Raw genomic sequence first — 21205 nt, forward strand, 5'->3', positions numbered from 1 at the left:
TATATTTTTTCTAGTGACAATAATGTCAGTAAAAAAGGCAGAATTTCCAGACTATTGTGGTCATAAAATATAAGTCCTGGGAGATGTTAATGTGTTACATGGAAAAGAATTCTAGGGTCAGATGGTTTTGCCACATGCTGGTTATTCAGGCTTAAGTGGGTTTCTTTACTGCAGGACTTCTTAGGATCTTTAAAAATACTTAGGATCTTTAATATACTAACGTATATTGTAAGCATTTCAGAATGGGGCAATACAGTGTTTGCAGAACTTATTTAAACACGGAGCATTCATTTCTAGGACTGTTCTGTAGAACATACTTTGGGAAATAATGGTATTTGATGCAGTTAGTATTTGTGTGAACTGCCGTGAAGGAAGTAGTGTCTAACCTTTATTGATGAATGCCATGCAATTTATTTGAAAAAGTATTAACTTTAACACTTGGACCCTTGGGACAATAAGTTACAAATGCTTTACAGATCCTCTTAGGAAATTAGAGTTTGAAGTTTTCAAGTATAGCTTTCTTATTGCTGCTTCTACAGCTTTTCTTTAAAATGAAATTTATCCACATGCTTAGTGTTGTTGAAATCTATCTTAAACAGACTAGTGATATGATCTCTTGATGGCTCCCCTAACTTTTTACTCTGGCTGATGTTCTGTATTATGCTCCAAACTAATATTTTCAAGTTGCTGTGCTGACAGTTTTATATGCACACCCTTATATGCATCTGACCTTGATCAAAACTGAGTTCATCCTCTCCCATTTCATCCTCCCCCAATCCCAGACTTTGCTTTTTGTTCCCATCTGGATTAGTAGCATCATTAACATTTTGATCTGGATAATTCTTTCTCGTAGGGGACTGCTCTGTGCATTGTAGATGTTTAGCAACATCCCTGGCTTCTACCCACTAGATGCCAATTGCAGTCTCCTTCAGTTATGACAACTAAACAAGTCTCCAGATTTTGTGAAATACCCCATGGTGAACAAATCACTCCTGTTAGAGAAACACTGCCCTACAGACAATGTATTCCTTAATCTTACTGATTCTATTTTTTAAGTTTACCTTTAATCCCTCCTCACGTTTTTTATTCCCACTCCCTAACCTCCGTTCCTCTTTATTTCTAATACTTGAGTTTCTTTCATAAGGGTGTGACTAGCCTTCCTGTGTCAGATTTTGTTTCCCTCCCACCCACCCTCTTTAGTACTGCCAAGTTTATCTTTCTAACATGCGGAGCTGTTCTCTATATACAATCTCTCAGTAGTTTCTGGAGGAGACCCTCGTGAACTGGCCTCTCTTTAGTCTCATTCTTTAAAGGTGTTCATACTCACTACACACCCTAGTGTACTTGTGCCTTCTTCCCACCATAGCATACTGTGTTTCAAACTCCTATACAGTTTCTCCATGGTAGGAGCTCTTGGTCACTTGTTTTCAGAGAATGTATCATGCTGAAAAGCATTTTTTTTTTTTTTTTGGCATCTGTCCTCCCTCATCAAATTGAACTTTTCAGGGACAGGGACCATCTCTCTCTCTGTTTTGGGCAGGTAATAGATATCCAAGAGAAGTCTGAACCATTTATTAGTATGCCTTGATAGATGTGGTAACTTCCTTATTACTTCTAGGAATTCTTTTCCCTATGTCAGCAGTGAAATTATTTTTCTTTTTTTTTAAATTTTTTATTTATTTATGATAGTCACAGAGAGAGAGAGAGAGAGAGAGAGAGAGAGAGAGGCAGAGACATAGGCAGATGGAGAAGCAGGCTCCATGCACGGGAGCCCGATGTGGGATTCGATCCGGGGTCTCCAGGATCACGCCCTGGGCCAAAGGCAGGCGCTAAACTGCTGCGCCACCCAGGGATCCCCTGAAATTATTTTTCTAAGCTTTCTCATCTAGATTTTGATAGGCTTTTGACCACAAATCACCTATTCAGAAGAGAATTGACGAAAAGCAGTGTACCTACCTAGTTGATACTCAAATTCATAAGGCACACTTGTGAAACAGCTAGTTAATTCTAAAAGATTTTTATTCAGAAGGGAATTAAATGGTGTGGATTAATTGTGCAGATTAATATAATTGAATTAAAATGTGGAAAGTATTAGAATAATTGAAAACATTGTATTTCCATTGATAAGGATTTGTTAAAATACTTGCAAAAGTGTTATCATTGTCTTAACTATTTTAGTTTTTTATAAAACATATTACAACATCCTCAACTATTTAGAAATTAATTCCCTTTCAAATGAGGTAGAGGGGTTATTAGTAAAGACTAGAGTTCCTCCTTCCTTTCCTTCCAGGCCTTAATAAATACAGTTTTGTGTGATTAGGGTTTCCTGTGAATTGGAACTAGCTACAGTCAGGCTGACCAATTACACACTTATACCTAGAACTTTAATTAAAAGGTGAAGAAGAGAAAACTCAAAGTTTACATGGCTTTTTGGAAGATAACCCAAGTATAGCATCAGCCTCATTGAAAAAATGAAGGATTGAAGGTGGGGAAAAGGGGAATGAAAAGATCTAGTCCTGATTCAGAATTTTTCACCCAGGTGCAATGCCTTGCCAGATTGTTAATAATTATTTATTGGATGAATCCAATAATCCAATATACTCACTGTATATGACGTGAGTTAAGCCAGAAATGATGGCTTTCTGCTTCAGTTTTTAGGGAATGGCATAAAAAGGATCCATTCCTTTGGAAGAAATTCTTTTAATAAGAAAAGCTGTTATGGAGGTTTCCAGAAATAAAGCTGAGAAGAGGGAGGTTACCTATAGGGAAGGTACCTCCCTTTCATACCTGCTCTCCAAAAGCTGAAGCAGATCATAGGCATATGTGACACCCAGCCCATTATTATTAACCTAAAGAGTCATGTTGCCAAGGACCCAGATTTGCCTTGCTTGTTTTCCATTTTCTCCCTTTTCCATCCTTTCTTTTCTTTAAATTTAAAATTTGAAACATTAAATACTAATTAATATTCTCTTAGAATCTTAAGCAGCTTTAGAAATGATGTGTAATTGAAAGAAATGAGCTTTATTTGAGCTCAAAACAAAACAAAAGACTTTTCCAGAAGAATTTCTGCTCAGAACTTGGAAAATTTTGCATCATAATGCTTCTGTTACATATAGGTCATTGCATGCTTGTTTTCCAAACTCTAAAATAAGCTAATGATATTTTGAATATGCATTTTTAATAGCTTTGGTTCTTGAAATTAGTTTTAAAATCTATATATCTCTAAGGCCCTACTTAATCTCAGTAAAAGATACTATGATTGTGAGCTACTTTGTTTTCCATATATTTTCTAATGAAGTAGAAATTATAGTGAATACAAACTTTCTTAGTAGGTTATTTATAGGATATAGTACTCATTATTTGCAGTAGTTGTGTCCTGTAAAGGCACCACAAACACTGAATTATTGAATAGTGAATGATTGCTCCCAGGGGACATACAGGGTTAGTTTCCTACAAGCCTTGGTCATATTTTCATCAGTCAATATGTAACTTTGTTTTATGTGTATTTGTATTTAAATACACCTTATTTAATATGTATTACTGATTCATTACCATTGAACTCATGGCCAACAGCACTATAATTCACATCCAAGCAAAGCTTATGTAATATATTCTTTCCATACAACAAATCACAGCCTTCTTGCACCTAGGAACAGACAGCACTTCAGCACAATGCTTGGGAGCTGTTTTAAACAGAGCACCAACAAAAAGAGTAATGTGAAATACATGGTGTTAAATAGATCACAAGAAGGACACTTGTTTACAGAATGAGAGCTGAAACAAGAAGGCTAAGTGTTTCCTTGATCACCCTCAGATGCAAATGTGCATGTCAAGTGATTCACATCTTTCCATTGCAAAAAACTAAGAAGGTATCTCAAGTGCTGATTTGGGAGTTAGAAATATATTTTAGCGAATAGGAAGATTTGCATGTATAAAATCTACAGATAATGAGGATAGACTGTAATTATATTAAAATTTATGATTGAGTACTTACAATAGTCCAGATTTGAAACAGTGTTTCTCTTATTTTGGGGCATATGGATGTTTTGGGTTAAGTGGGGTATTTCTCACAGTTTTCATGGTCTGTTGTCCAGGGGAATAAAACTCTCAATCTGTCCTTTTTATTTTTTGCCCTATAGGGAACAACCCATCTTCAGCACTCGAGCTCATGTCTTCCAGATTGACCCAAACACGAAGAAGAACTGGGTCCCCACCAGCAAGCATGCAGTTACTGTGTCTTATTTCTATGACAGCACAAGGAATGTGTATAGGATAATCAGTTTAGATGGCTCAAAGGTAAGTTAAATTTACTTTAAATAATCTTGCTGTTTTATGCAGTAGAGCATTTTCTGTTTTATTTGGAAGACTTGTCTTTATTAAAATAAAATATTCTTTTGAGTTTTAAAAACTTAATTTTTTAAAAAGATCTTTTATTTATTTATTATTAGAGTAAGTGCACACATGCATACAAGCAGGGATAGCTGCAGGCAGAGGGAGAGGGAGAAGCAGACTTCCAGCTGACCAGAGAGCCCGATGCAGGGCTCTATCCCAGGATCATGACCTGAGCCAAAGTCAGATGCTTAACCAACAGCCATCAAAGCACCCTAAAAACTTAACTTTAAAAAAACCAAAATTGATCATTCTTAGGGTAGCAACATTTTTTTTGTCTACTAAATTACTAGGATTGACCACTTTATATTGAGTTACATATCAAAATATTCTACGAATTTTTAGTTAATTTGATAAATGTTCATTGCATATCTCTTACATGTCAGGCACTATGCTAGGTGCTACAAATATAGTGGTGAACAAAATGGACACAGTTTCTCCTCTTTGAGAGTATACAATCTAGTAAGGAACTAGATTTCTTTTCAGATAGACTTCTGTAGATTAGCAGGCAACTCAAAATCCCTAAATGGTATGAAGTCTGGTCAGTGTCACCATTAAAGCTGACATCCCTTATTCTGAAGAGAAGTTTATGGACAAGACCTAAGTTTTTATTTTTAAGAGAGACAGATGGTATAATGTTTAGGAGCACGGACTGCCTGGATTCATATCTCAGCTCTACCATCTACTAAGTGTTTGACTTTGGGCAGATTACTTCTCTGAACCTCATTGTTCTCACCTCATTAGTGGTGTTAGTAAGGATTAAGCGAGTTTATATCTGCAGAGCACTTTGATCAGTGTCTTGTAGATAGTATGCCTTTCAAAGGGGGGAAATTCCATTTTTTCATCAATGAATTTTGAATAACACAGAGAGATACAGAAATACCAGACATTGGGTTCTGGATATAATGTGTATAGAAAGATGAGGGCTCCATTCTTCTTCAAGCTGTTTTGAAGCCCTGAGGTATTTCAGCTTGAAATTTTAGCAGTTCAGGGCAGCCCCGTTGGCTCAGCGGTTTAGCGCCGCCTGCAGCCCAGGGTATAATCCTGGAGACCTGGGATTGAGTCCCACATTGGGCTCCCTGCATGGAGTCTACTTCTCCCTCTGCCAGTGTCTCTGCCTCTCTCTCTCTGTCTGTCATGAATAAATAAATAAAATCTTAAAAAAAAAATTTAGCAGTTCAGTGTAGGGGTTAAGACCACAGATTGTAGACATAGAGTGTCTGGCTTGAATTTTTTTTAACTGTTCACTAGCCATGTGACCTAGAACAAGATACTTAATATCTTCACACCTCAATTTTCTCATCTGTAAAAAGAAACTAATAAAAATGCCTACATCATTACCTCACAGGATTGTCGTGACGATTAAATAAATTAATTTAGGCAAAAGCATTTTAAGGATGTATAGTAATTAGTATGCAAACACTTACTACTTTTGTTACCATTAATAATATTTTCAGGCTATTAGTTACATACTGTCTGTGGTTTAGGGGGAACAAAAGATAATTTAGTGCTTGACTCTGAGTTCATTTTTTCACATGCTCACTCATCATCTCCTTAAATAGATTATAGAATTACAGGGGCTGTTTGTACCTTATCTTGTATTTAAGTCACTAATAGGTATTTATTAGAATGACTGATTCTTGGGGCACCTGGGTGGCTCAGTCAGTTGAGCGGGCAGCTCTTGATTTTGGCTCAGGTTATGCATGATCTTTGGTGCCCCAGTAAAGAAAACTTAAAAAAAAATATATATATATTATCTTTCATTTTTACTTAGAGGATTTAAAGGACTTGAGAAATAGTTAATTTCTATAAGACTTTTTTTTTTAAGATTACTTATTTATTAATTTGATAAGAGCACGCGCATGGGGTGGGAGCAGAAGGAGAGGGAGAAGCAGACTCCCAGCTGAGCATGGAGCCTGGACTCTGGGCACCATCCCAGGACCCGAGATCATGACCTGAGGCAAGGCAGACACTTAACTGGCTGATCCATCCAGGTGCCCCTGTAAAACTTTCTAATGAAGAATAATTTTGTCATATTTTGTAACTGTTTAGTGAAATCAACAGATTTTAATTGTTATGACCTCAGACACTAGAATATTAATTTATTTCTTTTCCTTGACTAGAACTTTCAGTTCTCTACAATTTGTTTCCCAGTTGGCCCAAACCACAGATAAAACATCGTTTTATTAGACGGGAAAGTTAAATAGAATCAAGTTCAACTGAAGTATTCCCTTGTCCCATGTGATTAAATAATTCTCATGTGTTCTTCGTTCTCAAGCAGTAGGAACTATTGCTGCTGGCATTTCCGTTTTTGAATATACTTTGCAGTTTGTAATCATCAGACTCTTAACTCTTGTGAACAAGTTTTTGTTTTGTTTATTTTTACAAAATCTACCCTCTGTGGCGGTTACATTTTCTAATTACTTTTTAAGACTGATGCTGGTAGCTACTGCAGTTCCTGCAGAAGTTGCTTTTTCTCGATAAGCAGTAGTGATTTACTTGTGGCTAAATGAGTGTTTTTCCCTTCTCCACCCCCACTTCTATTTCTGTACTGCATGATGAGTTGGAAAGCCCTTAGGTGCCCCTGATTATAAAATGTCTGTTTGTTCCATTTAGTACCCTTATTGTGCATGTAAAGTTTGCTTAACGGTTTTTCTAATCAAGCTGCAGAGACATCACCATGGCTGAGGGCCAGAATAAGAGCACACCACGATCTATAATGACACAGCATTTTTACCTCTTTTCCTTGAAAGGACAAGAACTCTGAGATTGAGAGACAGATTTATTTTAAAGAACTAAGATTTTTCTTCTAAGTAGATTCATATTCAAACAGTTCAAAGCATTCTAGTCAAAGTATTCTAACGAATAATTTTTTTAAAGTGCAGGATCATCTACAATTTTAAAGTTTTTCTTTAGTGATTGAAGAATCCCCAAACAAGTAATCCCAGAACAAGTGGAGGCAAGTAAATGTTCAAAATGGGGATTAAAATGGAACTCTTAAAAGCATAAAGAAGTTCACTTCCAATAGCTAAAACTGAAGATCTGTGACCAACACAAATGGGTCAGTTTTCTCGGATGCCTATAAAACCTCTTGGTACCTCACTTTTTGAGAGTTACTGGGATGACATGTAAAATGCCCTTCTGTCCTTGAAAGCACTCAGATTCCAGCTCTCAAAAGCACCCTCCTCGGGGAACACTTGAGGACCATCACATCTAACATAGTACCTGCCAGTCCTTGCCTTCTAGCCTCTCAGACTCTATCACATGCTGATCTTAGGGGCTTCATAGCACTTAACCACTCCATGAAATTGTATTAGTCTTTGTTCATGGACCAACTCTTCTTGCTTTAGAATGTAACCCACAGTTACATTGCCTCTGATTGTTACATTTCAAGTCTCTAGAATAATTGTGCTTGGCATTTAATAGGTACCTAGTTTAAAAAGCTAATCAAAAGCTAATAACCAAATGATTCCATAACCAAATTCCTTACCTTGTGTTACTCCATTCCTTACCATTTGTTAATATATTCGTTTCTATTCAGTTTTTCATTTTATGACAACCTGCAAGTTAGCACTTTTAGCTACATTTTACAGAATCTAAAATGACATGCTAGGAAAAGCAGCTTTTGAACTGAAGGGAAAGGAGTGTGAGTATATAAATTTTGTCAGTTAAAAATGCATAATCAAGGATAAGGGCTCTCCTAGAACAACAGCTAACTCATCTGTTATTTGTGATAGAAAGCAAAGGACCACTCTTTCTTTTGCTCTCCTCTTTAGTAGGACAAGTGTCCTACATTTATTATTGTAACATCATCAATCTGTGCAAAGCTTGTAAATATTTATATTTATACTATTCACATGATCAATAGATTAAGCTTTGTTCTGAAAATGCGTGATTTTCATTCCACATTTAGTAGTTCACCAAATGACTGCTTATCAATTTGGTAAGGTGTTTATGTTTATTATTACTGGAATCACTTTGTAATCTCAGTTTTGGAGGGCATTAAAACTAAAACTGATTCTATACTTTTCTAGTACTGTCAGAGGGAATGTACTTAAGTTATGTTAAAAATAATAGTTGGAATTTATTATAGTGACCACCAAAATTTATTATTATTACTACTTTTTTGTGAGAGAGAGAGAGAGAGAGAGAGAGTGCAAATGAGTAGGGGGAATGGCAGAGGGAGGGGGAGACTCTCAAGCAGACTCTGCACTGAGCACAGAGACCCACACCATGCTCCATCCCAGGACCCTTGAGATCGTGACCTGAGCTGAAACCAAGAGTCAGCCACTTAACCAGTTGAGCCACCCAGGCACTTCCCAAAATTAATATTTAGCTAACACACTAAAATACTAGTTTTCTAAGAAACTATGTGATAAACAGAAATGATAATGATTCTCTGTATCATGAATTTATACCACTTTATGAGAAAAGAAGTAAATTATGTATTTAGGGGTTTGTTTTTCCCTTGAGTAAAGGAAAAAGTACTAAGTGTACATCTTTTCTGTATCATGATATATTTTGAGTAAGTCAGCTTTAAGAAAACTCTTGATCATGGATTTTAGAAAATTAGTGTACAAATAGAAAATTTGTTCTTTTGATGTATTCATTTTTGAAAGATTATTTGGAGGATAGGGCCTTACTTTTAAAGAAGCAGCTATTAAAGCCTACTTGCTTCCGGGGAGTATTACTCAAAATTAATAGATACTGATCCTTATGTTCAAAGGAAAGAAACTGACTGCACTAAAAAGCTCTCCAAGATTTTTTACATTATTAGAAAATTAATTGTGATTGTAAAGTGTTAAAATTTTTGGTAGAGTATCCTGTATTTATAGTTCTGTTAGTTACCATATTTCTACACTGCCACTTATATTGTTAAAAATTATTTCTATATCTTCATATATTTAATATTGTGACTGGTTAGAAATCCTGAGTTTTTATGGAACTAACTGTCCTGTGTTTAAATGCCTGTTTGCTAAATTTTTGGCTAGTTACTCATACTTTTATTTTATTTTTCAGGCAATAATTAATAGCACCATCACCCCAAACATGACATTTACTAAAACATCTCAGAAGTTTGGCCAGTGGGCCGATAGCCGGGCAAACACTGTTTATGGACTGGGATTCTCCTCTGAGCACCATCTTTCTAAAGTAAGTTAACTCATAAGATTAAGTGGAAATCTTCAAGTCAGATGTCTTAAATAGATAATAACAAGTGGAGAGTATAAAATATGGGAGAAATTTTTTAATATTCTCAAAGCAAGAAGTGAGAGGGATCATTAGATTCCACTGTCAGTTGGAAAATTGCACACATTAAAAACAGTCACCATTGATAGAGAACTATTTGTGTGTTTAACTGTCTGTGTGACAGTTAACATAGAAGTTAGGGATTATCACTTCAGAATGGACTTTGCTCAGGGATTAGCACCCTTAGTAGAGACGGTCTGCAAGGAAGTCAACACAAACTCTTCTGAATTGTGAAAACAAGCTGCTAATGATAAAGATTTGAGGTTTTTGACATGATAGTAGGCACATACAGATTACTTTGTTTAAGAAAAATGGTGTTTTATTCGGGTGAGAATTACTTCAGACTCTCTGATGGAGTACAGGGTGAAATATAATAAACACATGAAGAGTTCTTGGAAGATACTGACCAAGTGAGTTACTGTGGCCAGAATGGCCAGTAAAATAACAGAACATCACTAGGCTAACCATTGAAAATAAAACAGTTGTCCTGTTTATAAGCAACAGCATGCAGTGTTCATACCACTAGTGTCTTGAAATCTTGTGGGTGTCACACAGAAAGAGTATGTAAGGAAAAAGAAACTGTCTCAGGATTGGATGATGATCAAAGAGAGGAGGATTACTCACTTTTGCTCTTCGGATTTTATGCTCACCAGACCCAAAGATTTATGCTTTAAACTTCTCTCTTTGAAGCCTTCCATAAAAGGATAGCACAACATTTGAAACATTTTACATATAATTTGGTATTCACAGGATCTGATTCCTTTTGGGAGTTGCAGTTGGTTCAAGGTCGGGCAGTCAGGCTCTTGAAGATACACACTGTTCGTGTTTACATTAAACAGTATGCTGTTTATTATAGAAATCATTGTTATCTTTTTTATATAAATTATAGTTTAGAGACCAGTTTTAAGGATATTTCAATTTTTGCCTTCTTGATTATAAATCTATCCCCAATAGGATGATGAAAATGAACAAGCGTTATCTTATTTGGTTTCTCTTATACCTGTTGTATTCTCTAAATACATTTCTTGAGCTGTGGTAAAGGTAAGAATTAGATTCAAAGTATTTCGATATAACAGGGACACAGGCATCCAGTTGAGCATTAGCACTCCATAAATAATCCCCTTAGGAAATTACATGTTTGTTCTAATACTTTTGCCATTACTCAAATGGCAGCTTTTTGGAATTACCTGTTAAAGTCTATAACAAAAAAAAAAAGCTAAAACTAGAATTATATTACTTCCTAAATTTCTTGACAACACAGGAACTAAATTGTGGATTAATTTCTCAGACTTGCATGCAATGATTTTTGAGTCTTAAGTAATTTGAACTAGACAAGGGTCTATCAAAATAAGGGAGAGTAGCAACCTTGAGAGAAACGTTTGGTCTCCTAAGGTTGATGTATGAGGAAAATTGAGACTATGCTTGAATTGTTAATTACTGTGTTGTATTTTGTTACCATGGAAACCAAAGCCTATAAAAATTAGCAATAGTGTGAGCCTTTATGAAATTTAAAAGGGTCTTAAACATTAATTACTTTGAAATGCTACCTGAGTGTAAGAAAAATTGTTCTACTTCAAAATACATAGAGAAATTAATCATGGTTTTATTTTTATTTCATTGACCCCGTGTAAGACCTTTTTAACTTTGTGTTCAGATTAATTGGACAGACTATCTCCTCAATATAAAAAAAAGAACAGCATACTAATAAAGATTCAATTCCTGATCTACAAGTTACACGTGGTAGTGGCAAGTTTAAAGTAAGAAGGAAAGTTGTAATGACAATTTTAATTTTGACCTTCATCTAAGTCCCCAATGCAGGTCAGAGTATCATGACCTCTCCTTCTAAAGTATCCCAAGAGAGAAATGAAATCAGGTTTACTTACGGGGGTTTGGAGAGGGAAATAGAATTTCATATTTTTATTACCAACTCTAGAAGATGTTATAAGTTGCATCTAGGTTTTTGATTTCTTAATTTGGTTATTCTGTAGCCTTAACTTACTCCCTCTGAGACTAGTGGTAGACTAGTTGCCACTTCCAAAACAATAATAGATACTCTTTGTGGCCCTAACACTTCTAGATTACTATGGGTTCATAAGAATTAGCATTTCATGTACTGTAGTTTTGTTGTTGTTTTTACCGGTCTTAAAGACCTTTGTGAAATTATGTTATTCCTCTCTGCGATACATTAGCTCTTTAGGAATCTTTGGAAATGAAGTTCTAGTAATGTCATTTAGTGGTAATAGTAAATGTTACTATTTATATTGTTGAAAATAAAAAACCTTACATAATCCGAGAGTTTATATTCTAGTAAAAGTTAAAAGTAAGCTCTAAATACTGAGATGTTTATGAGTAAATACTTAAAAGATTCTGTTTTCTTCATGATAAAGTATGCTAATCTTTACTGATTCCACTCACATCCTGTACTCTGCACCTTGGTCTTAGAAAATTATATCTGAACAACCAAGAAGGGACATAGATAAACTTGCTGACACCAAATTCAATGCAGTGGGTCAGAGTAGGTGATAGTCTACAAACAAGTGTTGGGTATTATGTTTCTTTAACCTTCATTTTTATATTACACCTGTAATTGATTTGAGGGCTAGGTTGTGTAAGAGTCAGTTATTCAGACAATGAAAGAAAACCAAGGTAAAAGTGGGCATTGAGACCTATTTTTATTTTATTTGGTTAATGTATATAGTCTTTATACATTCAGTTCGCAGAAAAGTTTCAGGAATTTAAAGAAGCTGCTCGACTAGCAAAGGAGAAATCACAGGAAAAGATGGAACTTACCAGTACACCTTCACAGGTGGGTATTTCATTTCTATTCTTATTCTTGAGCCTTGTTCATTTCAGATGGTGTCCTTTATGTCAGGGTTAAATTTGGGAAAATAATGGCAAAATTAAGGTAATTTCCAAGGTAGACATAGAAATGCACCCTTCAATTAATTTGTACTAGTGGAGAAAGGTTTTTTTTTTTTTTTTTCCCCCTCTATGCCAATGTCTGCAAGAATCTGGAGGGAAAATCAGTTTAGTAATTACAATTTAGATTCTTTCATGTGCACACAACTTAAAAGCAATCATATGTAAGAACATAGATTGGCCTATTTTGTGTTCTGTAATGGCCAGTCACAAGAGGTGACACAGGAGAGACTCAGGGATATAAAAGTTCTTATACTCACAAGTCCTAGAAATAGGACACATCTGAGGGGCACATAGAGAAGCCTCAGGGTGGTCAAGAGGCAGAAAGCAAGAGCATGGGAAAAGCAGAGGCTAGAGCTATATTGAAGTTTCCTTGGGAATTGCAGATCAGGTTAGACAATTTAGGATTTGGCTCACTGAATAATTTCTGTAGGCTCTAAACTTAAGGGGTTAGTCCCTTATTGCCTGGTATCTAGTCCTGGGATAATTAAGGCAGAAGAATTGCATCCTGGGGTGTGTGGGCCAGATGAAGGAGGTACAGCTCTGAATTGGTTAGTTTGCACATCAAAGGCATACCCCCACCTCACCCACCTTGCTCTAAGAATTGGCTAGCCAGAAAGGGTTTTTTGGAGACATCAAAGTGTCAAATTTATAAAAAATTTTAAAAATAATACAGTCTTTTACTTGATTTTAAGTGTACTTAAATCTGACAGTTGCGACGGACATCTTTCTTTACACTTAGTGCTGAGACCCAAAGACTATAGGATTTATACAGGTATTGCTTTTTCCTTTAACAGTTTAACCTGTGACTTGACCATCATAATCTTTCTTTAGTTGGAAATTAATTTAGATCTCCAAGTAAAGTTCATTAAATACTTATATTTCAGTACTTTTACAAAGGGTTTAATGTACATTGTGTGATTTAGCTTTTCTAAAAATAATGTTTATTTCAATCTTAAGGGTAGGGCTCAGCTTTGTGCTGAGTTCTTTATAGCATTTGAAGTGTACTCAAGGCTTATGTGAAAAGGAAGAATCAGATGTTACAAATGTTTCCCTGGAATAATGTCAACATGAGAGCAGATTTACCTAAAACTTTCTCGAGGAAGTGAATAGAAATTGCCTGGGAATTTAGTGACTAGCCATTTTTGAACATTGTTTGCTCTTTACTTTCTTCCTCACCCCAGACACCCAACTCTATTTGGTAAACCCTGCTGGTATAAAATGTTTGGGTGGGGTTTTTTTTTGTTTGTTTGTTTTTAATAGGAAAGGAGAGCTCTGTTAAGTATGCTTAAAGCGTGTGTTGCCTCATAGACCAAAGGTGCACTCTGGATTGAAGCCAAGGCTCCATTACACCTCCTCCACATTTGCAGTGGTCTGGAATAACATGAATGATCATTTTGAAACTTACCTTGACTCTGTCTTCCTTAAGTGCTATGGTAGTGTAGTGATGCTTTTTGTACAAACCTATTTAAAATTTAGTACCAGTGTGTGTTGAGAGCTCCAGCTCTTCAGGTGATTGATTCTAGCATTGTAAGAGGACATTGTAGCACATGCAGTAGAGAATATGCAAAGGACTCCAATAAAATTATAATGGATTACACTTGTCCATTGTACTTAGTTCCTGTTTCTCTGACTGTAACTTGTTTTTGTTTAATTGACCATGAACAAGTTGCTGGTGAGATACCTGCTCCTCTTCGGTGGATGGAATGTCTTTAAGCCTTGACTTTCATCAAAGGAATAAAAGGAATATATCCAAGATGTTTATATATGGAAAATACTGTGAAACATAAATAAAAGATATTCTAAGTTCATCAGTATTTGAGAGCCAAAGTATACAGACCCTAAGTTATCTTTTCAAAACATTTGAAGTCTGAGTGCTAATTTAATGTACAAAAGCCAGAGTAATACTTAAAAAAAAATTATTTTCATTTCTGTTTCCTCCTCCCCTCTCGTGGCAGTCCCTTATAGATATCATTAATATATCTGTTTGAAATGTATGACTGCTGGCCATTCTGAGTCTACTTAGCTAGAGAGCAGAACTTGATTCTCCCTGGTTTAACCCAATCTGCTAAATTAACCCTCTGCCTGAAGTATAGAATATTACTCAGGAATTCAGCAAGGGGATCAAGAGGTTAAATAGAATAATTGATAGTAGTAGGCATTTAGTCAGTCATAGATTTTATAGATTTTATCTTTATTTAGGAGAGATAACAGATTGGTTAAGAGTATGGGTTTTCAAATCAGACAAACTTAGATATATATTATCTTTTGCCGCTATATGATCTCAGGCAATGACTTAACCCAATTCTGTTTATACATCTGTAGCATGGGATTCAAATTGCTTAAGTTCTAGGATTGTTGGAGGGAATAAGAATGATAATGGTGATGTCATATGATAATGGCATTAGTATAGACTTTAGAGCCTGGCTTTGAATCTGGGCTCTAAACCCTTACTAGTTTTTTTGTTTTTAGGGTTTTTTTTTTTTTTTTAAGGCAAGTTACTGTTTTTTTTAATTTATAAAATGAGAATAAGAACAGTATCTCCTGAGGGATCCCTGGGTGGCGCAGCGGTTTAGCGCCTGCCTTTGGTCCAGGGCGCGATCCTGGAGACCCAGGATCGAATCCCACATCGGGCTCCCGGTGCATGGAGCCTGCTTTTCCCTCTGCCTATGTCTCTGCCTCTCTCTCTCTCTCTCTCTCTCTGTGTGTGTGTGTAACTATCATAAAAAAAAAAAAAAAGTGTCTCCTGAAACTGATATAACACTGTATGTTAACTACACTAGAAGTAAAATTAAAAACTTAATGTGAGAATTAAATGAGGATGACAAAGTGCTTAGCATAGAGTAAATTTATAAATGTTAACAGCTGTTATTGGTGTTGTAATGGTGAAGGTGATGATATAAAGCCTTGACATAGTATCTGGCACATAAGTGTTCCTTAGAAAGATACAGGTGCCTTAATTGAATAAAACTGCATCAGTACTCTGGAAAACTTGTTAAAACACAAAATATTGAGTTCTGTTCCTGGCATTTCTGATTTAGTAGGGCTGAAATGGGGTCTAAAACTTTGCAGGGTTCCGGGAGATGGCTGATGCTGTTGATCTAGGGGTAACACTTTGAGAAGTAGTGCTGTAGAAAAACTGTTCGATATCTCTAAAGGCATGTGATGAAGAGAGTCTGGCATTTAAAGCCTAGTTAGCCACTTCCCCATTCTTAAGCTCTTGATCTAAGTTTTTACTCTTGATAAAATGTGTGGTCATATCAGATAGTCTGTTGTCTTGATGGAGATAACATCTCTAGGAATAAGTTGAATCATGTATTGTTCTTTTGTTTCATGTTCTTCTTTAAATATTAGACATTAATTTAGAACTTTTTCTCTATTGGATTTTATGTTCTGTTTCCATGGGAATCTTTTATTTTTATTTTTATTTTTTTAAAGATTTTATTTATTCATTCATGAGTACACACAGAGAGGGAGAGAGAGGTGGGGGGGCAGAGACACAGGCAGAGGGGAAGCAGGCTCCACAGAGGGAGCCCGATGTGGGACTTGATCCCGGGTCTCCAGGATCACGCCCTGGGCCAAAGGCAGGCACCAAACCGCTGAGCTACCCAGGGATCCCCATGGGAATCTTTTAGTCAGTTTGACATAGAATCAAAAGTGATGACTGGCTTTAAATCTGAAATTTCTGGGATGCCTGCGTAGCTCAGGGGTTGAGCATTTGCCTTCAGCTGAGAACGTGGTCCTATAGTCCCAGGATAAAATCTGGCACAGGCTTCCCATGGGAAGCCTGCTTCTCCCTCTTCCTGTGTCTCTGCCTCTCTCTCTGTCTCTCATAAATGAATAAATAATATCTTTTTTTTTTAATTTGAAATTTCTTATGCAGTGCACAGTAAAAGAATACTGTATTTGAATTGGCTTGTTAAGTGCTTTCCTCAGAATACACATTGAAGAAAAAAGGGCTCTATGATTTTTTTTTTAATGTACAGAACCCAGAGTAATAGTTAAAAATATATATATTTATTTTCATTTCTATTTCCTCCTATTCCTCTTTTGTGGCAGTCCCTTATAAATGTCATTAATATTTCTGTTTTAGTTTAAAATATATAGAGTTTAGAAGAAAAATATGTGTGAGCTGTCATTTGACTAAGACTTTAATTTTTTTAAAGATTTCATTTATTCATGAGAGACAGAGGCATAGGCAGAGAAAGAAGCAGGCTCCCTGCAGGGTCATGATGTGGGACTCAATCCCAGGACTCCAGGATCACGCCCTGAGCCGAAGGCAGAGGCTCAACAGCTGAGCCATCCAGGCATCCCTGACTAAGACTTTTAAATTGAGTGAAGTATTTACTCCTTTAATTGTTTTAGTCAAATACAAGTTGCAGGGTTTTTTTTTTCCCCCATATAAATTGTCAGGTTGTAAAGCATTGGGATATATTGTAGCTTTCTTGATCTATATTTAGACTAGCTTTTATCTCAAGATTTTATTTTTTAAATTTATTTTTTAAAGATTTTTATTTATTCATGAGAGACACAGAGAGAGGTAGAGACATGGAGGGAGAAGCAGGCTCCCTGCAAGGAGCCTGATGTGGGATTGACCCTGGGATCACGCCCTCAGCTGAAGGCAGACACTCAACCACTGAGCCACTCAGGCATCCCTTTCTCAAGATTTTTAAAAATTCACTTTATAGAAAAAGTAGAATATATATGTGTGTGTGTCTGTATTTGAAGAACAAGTTTCTTTAAGGTTTGTTATAAATACCAAATTTTTTTAATGTTCAAATTAAAAACAAATTATATTTACTCAAATTATGTACTGGTTTATTTTAACTGATTATTAGTATCTCTTTGACTAGCTGTTTGATCTTCTACAAATGAGTTGACTTGCCTGGGTAGTAGTTCTTAAATCTATAGGGTCAGAGGTTTGAGGTATATGATCTCTTTGGGCATTCCAAATGTAATAAGTCTCAAATGTTTTAGATTTTCTCTAATAAGAGTGTCACTTGTTAAAAATGGATTTTTTTTGAAAGGTGGTCTATATTAGCCAAGTGTTAGTACCTTGAACTATATTAGTTATATATCTAACCCACAAATATACCATTAGAATTAGTTGAATGCCTATAAATTAATATGATACTTTCGTAGTATCACATAACAAATGTGGTTTTACTGAACCAGATACCTCATACAGTTTTTACAATCTCAGGAAAGGTTCACTAGACTTCTCTGGATATTATTGTTTGCTGTTCAAAGGAAGGACAGTGGACTTTAGAGTCTCTGATCCTGTTACTTGTCTTAGTGGTGTATTTACTCATTCCTTTATTGGGTTTGCCTACTAGGTATTGGCAGTGAGAATAGAGAGATGAGGGGGATAGACATTATTGATGGTGAAATTGAGCTTGGAGGAAATACAGGAGCTAGAGGATTGGTGAGGGATGCTGGTAAAGGAGGAGCTAGATGTTTTTGAGACTTCTGTTGTTGATTTGTAGCATGAACTTCAGAAGAGGATTTTCATTTCAGGTACTGAATACGGCATTAGGGAGATACGGCCTGTGGATAGTTAGAAATTTTGAATTGGAGCTAAGTCTCAGGAGTCATCAACAAATGAGTAGTACTTAAAGCTGTAGGAGAGAATAATATCATCCAGAAAGAAAATAGAAGGGAAGATAGGATCAGAAATTGTCACTTGAAGATTGTCACTTAAATTTGAGGGACATATAGGGAAAGACACTGAAAAGTGATAGGAAATGAGCAGCAGAAGATGTTAGCACAGAAGTCAAGAGAAGAGCATTTTAAGTTGGAGGCAATGATTTGGCAGTGTCAGAAGGGGCTTCCAGTAGGATGAGACTTAAGAGGACTTTAAATCTGGGTGTCTGGGTGGCTCAGCCTGTTAAGCGTCTGCCTTTGGCTCAAGTCCTGATCCAGGGTCCTACTCTGCAGGGAGCCTGCTTCTCTGTCTGTCCCTGCCTCCATCTCTATCTCTTTGCTCATGAATTAATAAAAAAAAATAATAACAATAAAAGAGGACTTTAAGCCTAACAAACCAGAGTTCACTGGTAATTTACAGGTGGACTGTTGGTATAGAAGGGCCATGTGAAGTAGTTACTTTTTTTTTTTTAAGATTTATTTGAGAGAGAAAGCACACGTACATGGACACACACACACACAAGTAGGAAGAGCAGGAGCAGGACAGGGAGAAGAAGCAGGATCGCCGCTGAGCAGGACCCTGGAATCTTGACCTGAGCTGAAGGCAGACACATAACCAACTGAGCCACCACGCCCCCAGTGTGAAGTAGTTTCTAGAATGAAAGGAAGTAGAGTTAGTGACTTTGGGCTATTCTTATGGCAGAAGTGTTTGGTAGTGGGAATAGGGTCACAAATATTATTTTCTTTTGTAGGAGGAGAATAAGAGTTTATTTATTTATTTATTTATTTATTTTTTTTTTTGAGAATAAGAGTTTAACATAATCTCAGGAAGATGTGACGCTGAGGATTTTTTTTTTTTTTTTTGTAGAATGTATGTATGGGAGTGATTTGCATATGTTTTTAAATGTAAGGGATGAGTAAAGGAGACAGAAAAATAGAAGGAAGGGGATCATTGATGGAGCATTGTGCAGCAGAAGGTAATATTGTGAGGGAGGAGGATGGAAACAAATGAGCCACTTCTTCATCTGAGACAGGAGGGAAGGATAAAAATAGATTCAGATACAGATAGGAGGAAGACTGAGGAAGTCCATGCCAGGTTATTTTCGCTGGAAGGAAGAGTTAGGTCATTCACTGAGAGAGAAGGCTGAACACAGGTTTGGAACAGCTGTTAGGTAAGGTAAAAAAAGAAGAGTCAAGTGGGAGTATAAGTAAAATTAAAGATTACTCAGCACTTAAAGAGCATAATTGAAGTCAGGGCTCAGAATTATTTTCATGACACTAACAAACCTATTTAATAGCATTTTCTCTCATTGTACTTGGTTAGCTTGGGCACACAAGAATGAGGAATGATGGTTTAGTTGATAGAAATTGTAAATTGGCAAGATAGTTGTTGTGGAAGGAAGCCTCTAAATGCTAGTGAGAATATAATGAAGGTGATTGGCTTTCTGGTATAGGCTGACCATGGAGGGGAATAAAGCTAGATTGCATCTGACAAAGTCAAATAATGGCAGAGGGCCGATAGATACCAGGTTGAAGAGCAAGTGAGAAGAGTGTGGGTTAGGTTGAGAGGATAGGAGGGTGTACAGTGCCTCTTACCTGTTAGAATTAAAACTAGTAGTTGATGAGTTAATCAAAAAAATTGGATGGGATTTCTGGGTGGCTCAGTGGTTGAGCATCTGCCTTTGGTTCAGGTTGTGATTTTAGGGTCCTGGGATCGAGTCCCACATTGGGCTCCCTGCTCAGTGGGGAGCCTGCTTCTCCCTCTGCCTGTGTCTCTGCCTCTCTCTGTGTCTCTCATGAATAAATAAATTTTTTTTTTAAAGGTTGGTTAATGGGGCACCTGGGTGGCTCAGTCAGTTAAGCACCATACTTTCAGCCCAGGTCACAATCTCAGAGGTCCTGGGATAGAGCCCCATATCTGGCTCCCTGCTCAGCAGGGAGTCTGCTTCTCCCTCTCCCTCTGTCTGCCACTCCCCCAGCTTGTGCTTTTTGTCTCTGTTAAATAAATAAAATCTTAAAAAAAAAAAAAAAGTCGGTTACTGTGAAGAAGCATTGAAAGATCTTTAAGTTTATAAATTAAAGTTCAATAATACTATGTTTTAGGGATTCACCAATATTTTTATTTAAAGCTGAATATGAATTTTTGAATATGAATCTGTTGATTGGAATTCCATGTTATCTTTTGTACATAAATCATAGTTAAAATTAGTTGTCTGCAATTTCCTGTTTTTCTTTTAAGTAGAGCTAACCCTTGTCACTTGGAAAGAAATCTGAGTGTGATAGTAGATTTTCCTGTCATTTTCTGTTACTGTAGATTTTATTTTACTTTTTAGTTTCTAAGAGTGTGTTTTGGTTTTTATCAAAATAACCACTCTAGCTTTGGATTTAGATTTTATTAGCTTGCGTAATATTTAATTCAGCTGTATAATAATATAAATGCAATTCGCATATGCTTGGGACAGATAGAGCTGATTCTGGGTAAGCATTTAATGTAACTAGTAGGTACAAAAATATACAGAAGAGAGATTAACCCACTAGCACTGTGATCCGTCAGCCATTACACTTTTACATGGGGAAAGAGCAGCATGAGTTAGTTTACAAAGAATTTCTATGGTTGTCAGAAAGTAGGATTTCAGAAGTGGTGACCAGGTATGGAGAATGGTTTATGACAGTAGTAGGCATATGATCTCAGCCTCATCTTCCTTAATGTATCCTTTTGTTCTTCTGTGTCTCTTCCCTGGCATTTCTTTCTGTATCTACAGCCATGGGAACTCAAAATTATAAGGTCCTTCCTGTTTGAGCTTCTGCCCAGAAAACAGTGTTTTCATCTTCATTTAAATAGAAAAGACTGAAATAGGATAAGTCTTCTTTGAATGTTTATCAAATGATAAAGAGAAGGAGCTCTGTTTTCCTTAAGTCAGAAAGGTTGGAACTGTAACAGGAATGTTAATTTTAGTCTTTACTGGAATTAAATGGAAGGTGTTGGTGGTATTTGGTCTAGAGAAGG

At 36.3% G+C, this 21205-nt stretch overlaps 1 protein-coding gene across 1 annotated transcript in view; it reads left to right on the plus strand.

Moving 5' to 3' along the window:
• The window catches only part of HOMER1 (homer scaffold protein 1), a 131234-nt gene that overhangs the window by 43292 nt on the left and 66737 nt on the right, over positions 1 to 21205 (plus strand). The window contains exons 2-4 of the mRNA XM_025998256.2: positions 4140 to 4296; positions 9409 to 9540; positions 12350 to 12442. Of these exons, the coding sequence (XP_025854041.1) occupies positions 4140 to 4296; positions 9409 to 9540; positions 12350 to 12442 (382 nt within the window). The remainder of the gene's footprint in view (positions 1 to 4139; positions 4297 to 9408; positions 9541 to 12349; positions 12443 to 21205) is intronic.

Source organism: Vulpes vulpes, chromosome 14 (genome assembly GCF_048418805.1).
Source record: "Vulpes vulpes isolate BD-2025 chromosome 14, VulVul3, whole genome shotgun sequence".
NCBI lineage: Eukaryota > Metazoa > Chordata > Mammalia > Carnivora > Canidae > Vulpes > Vulpes vulpes.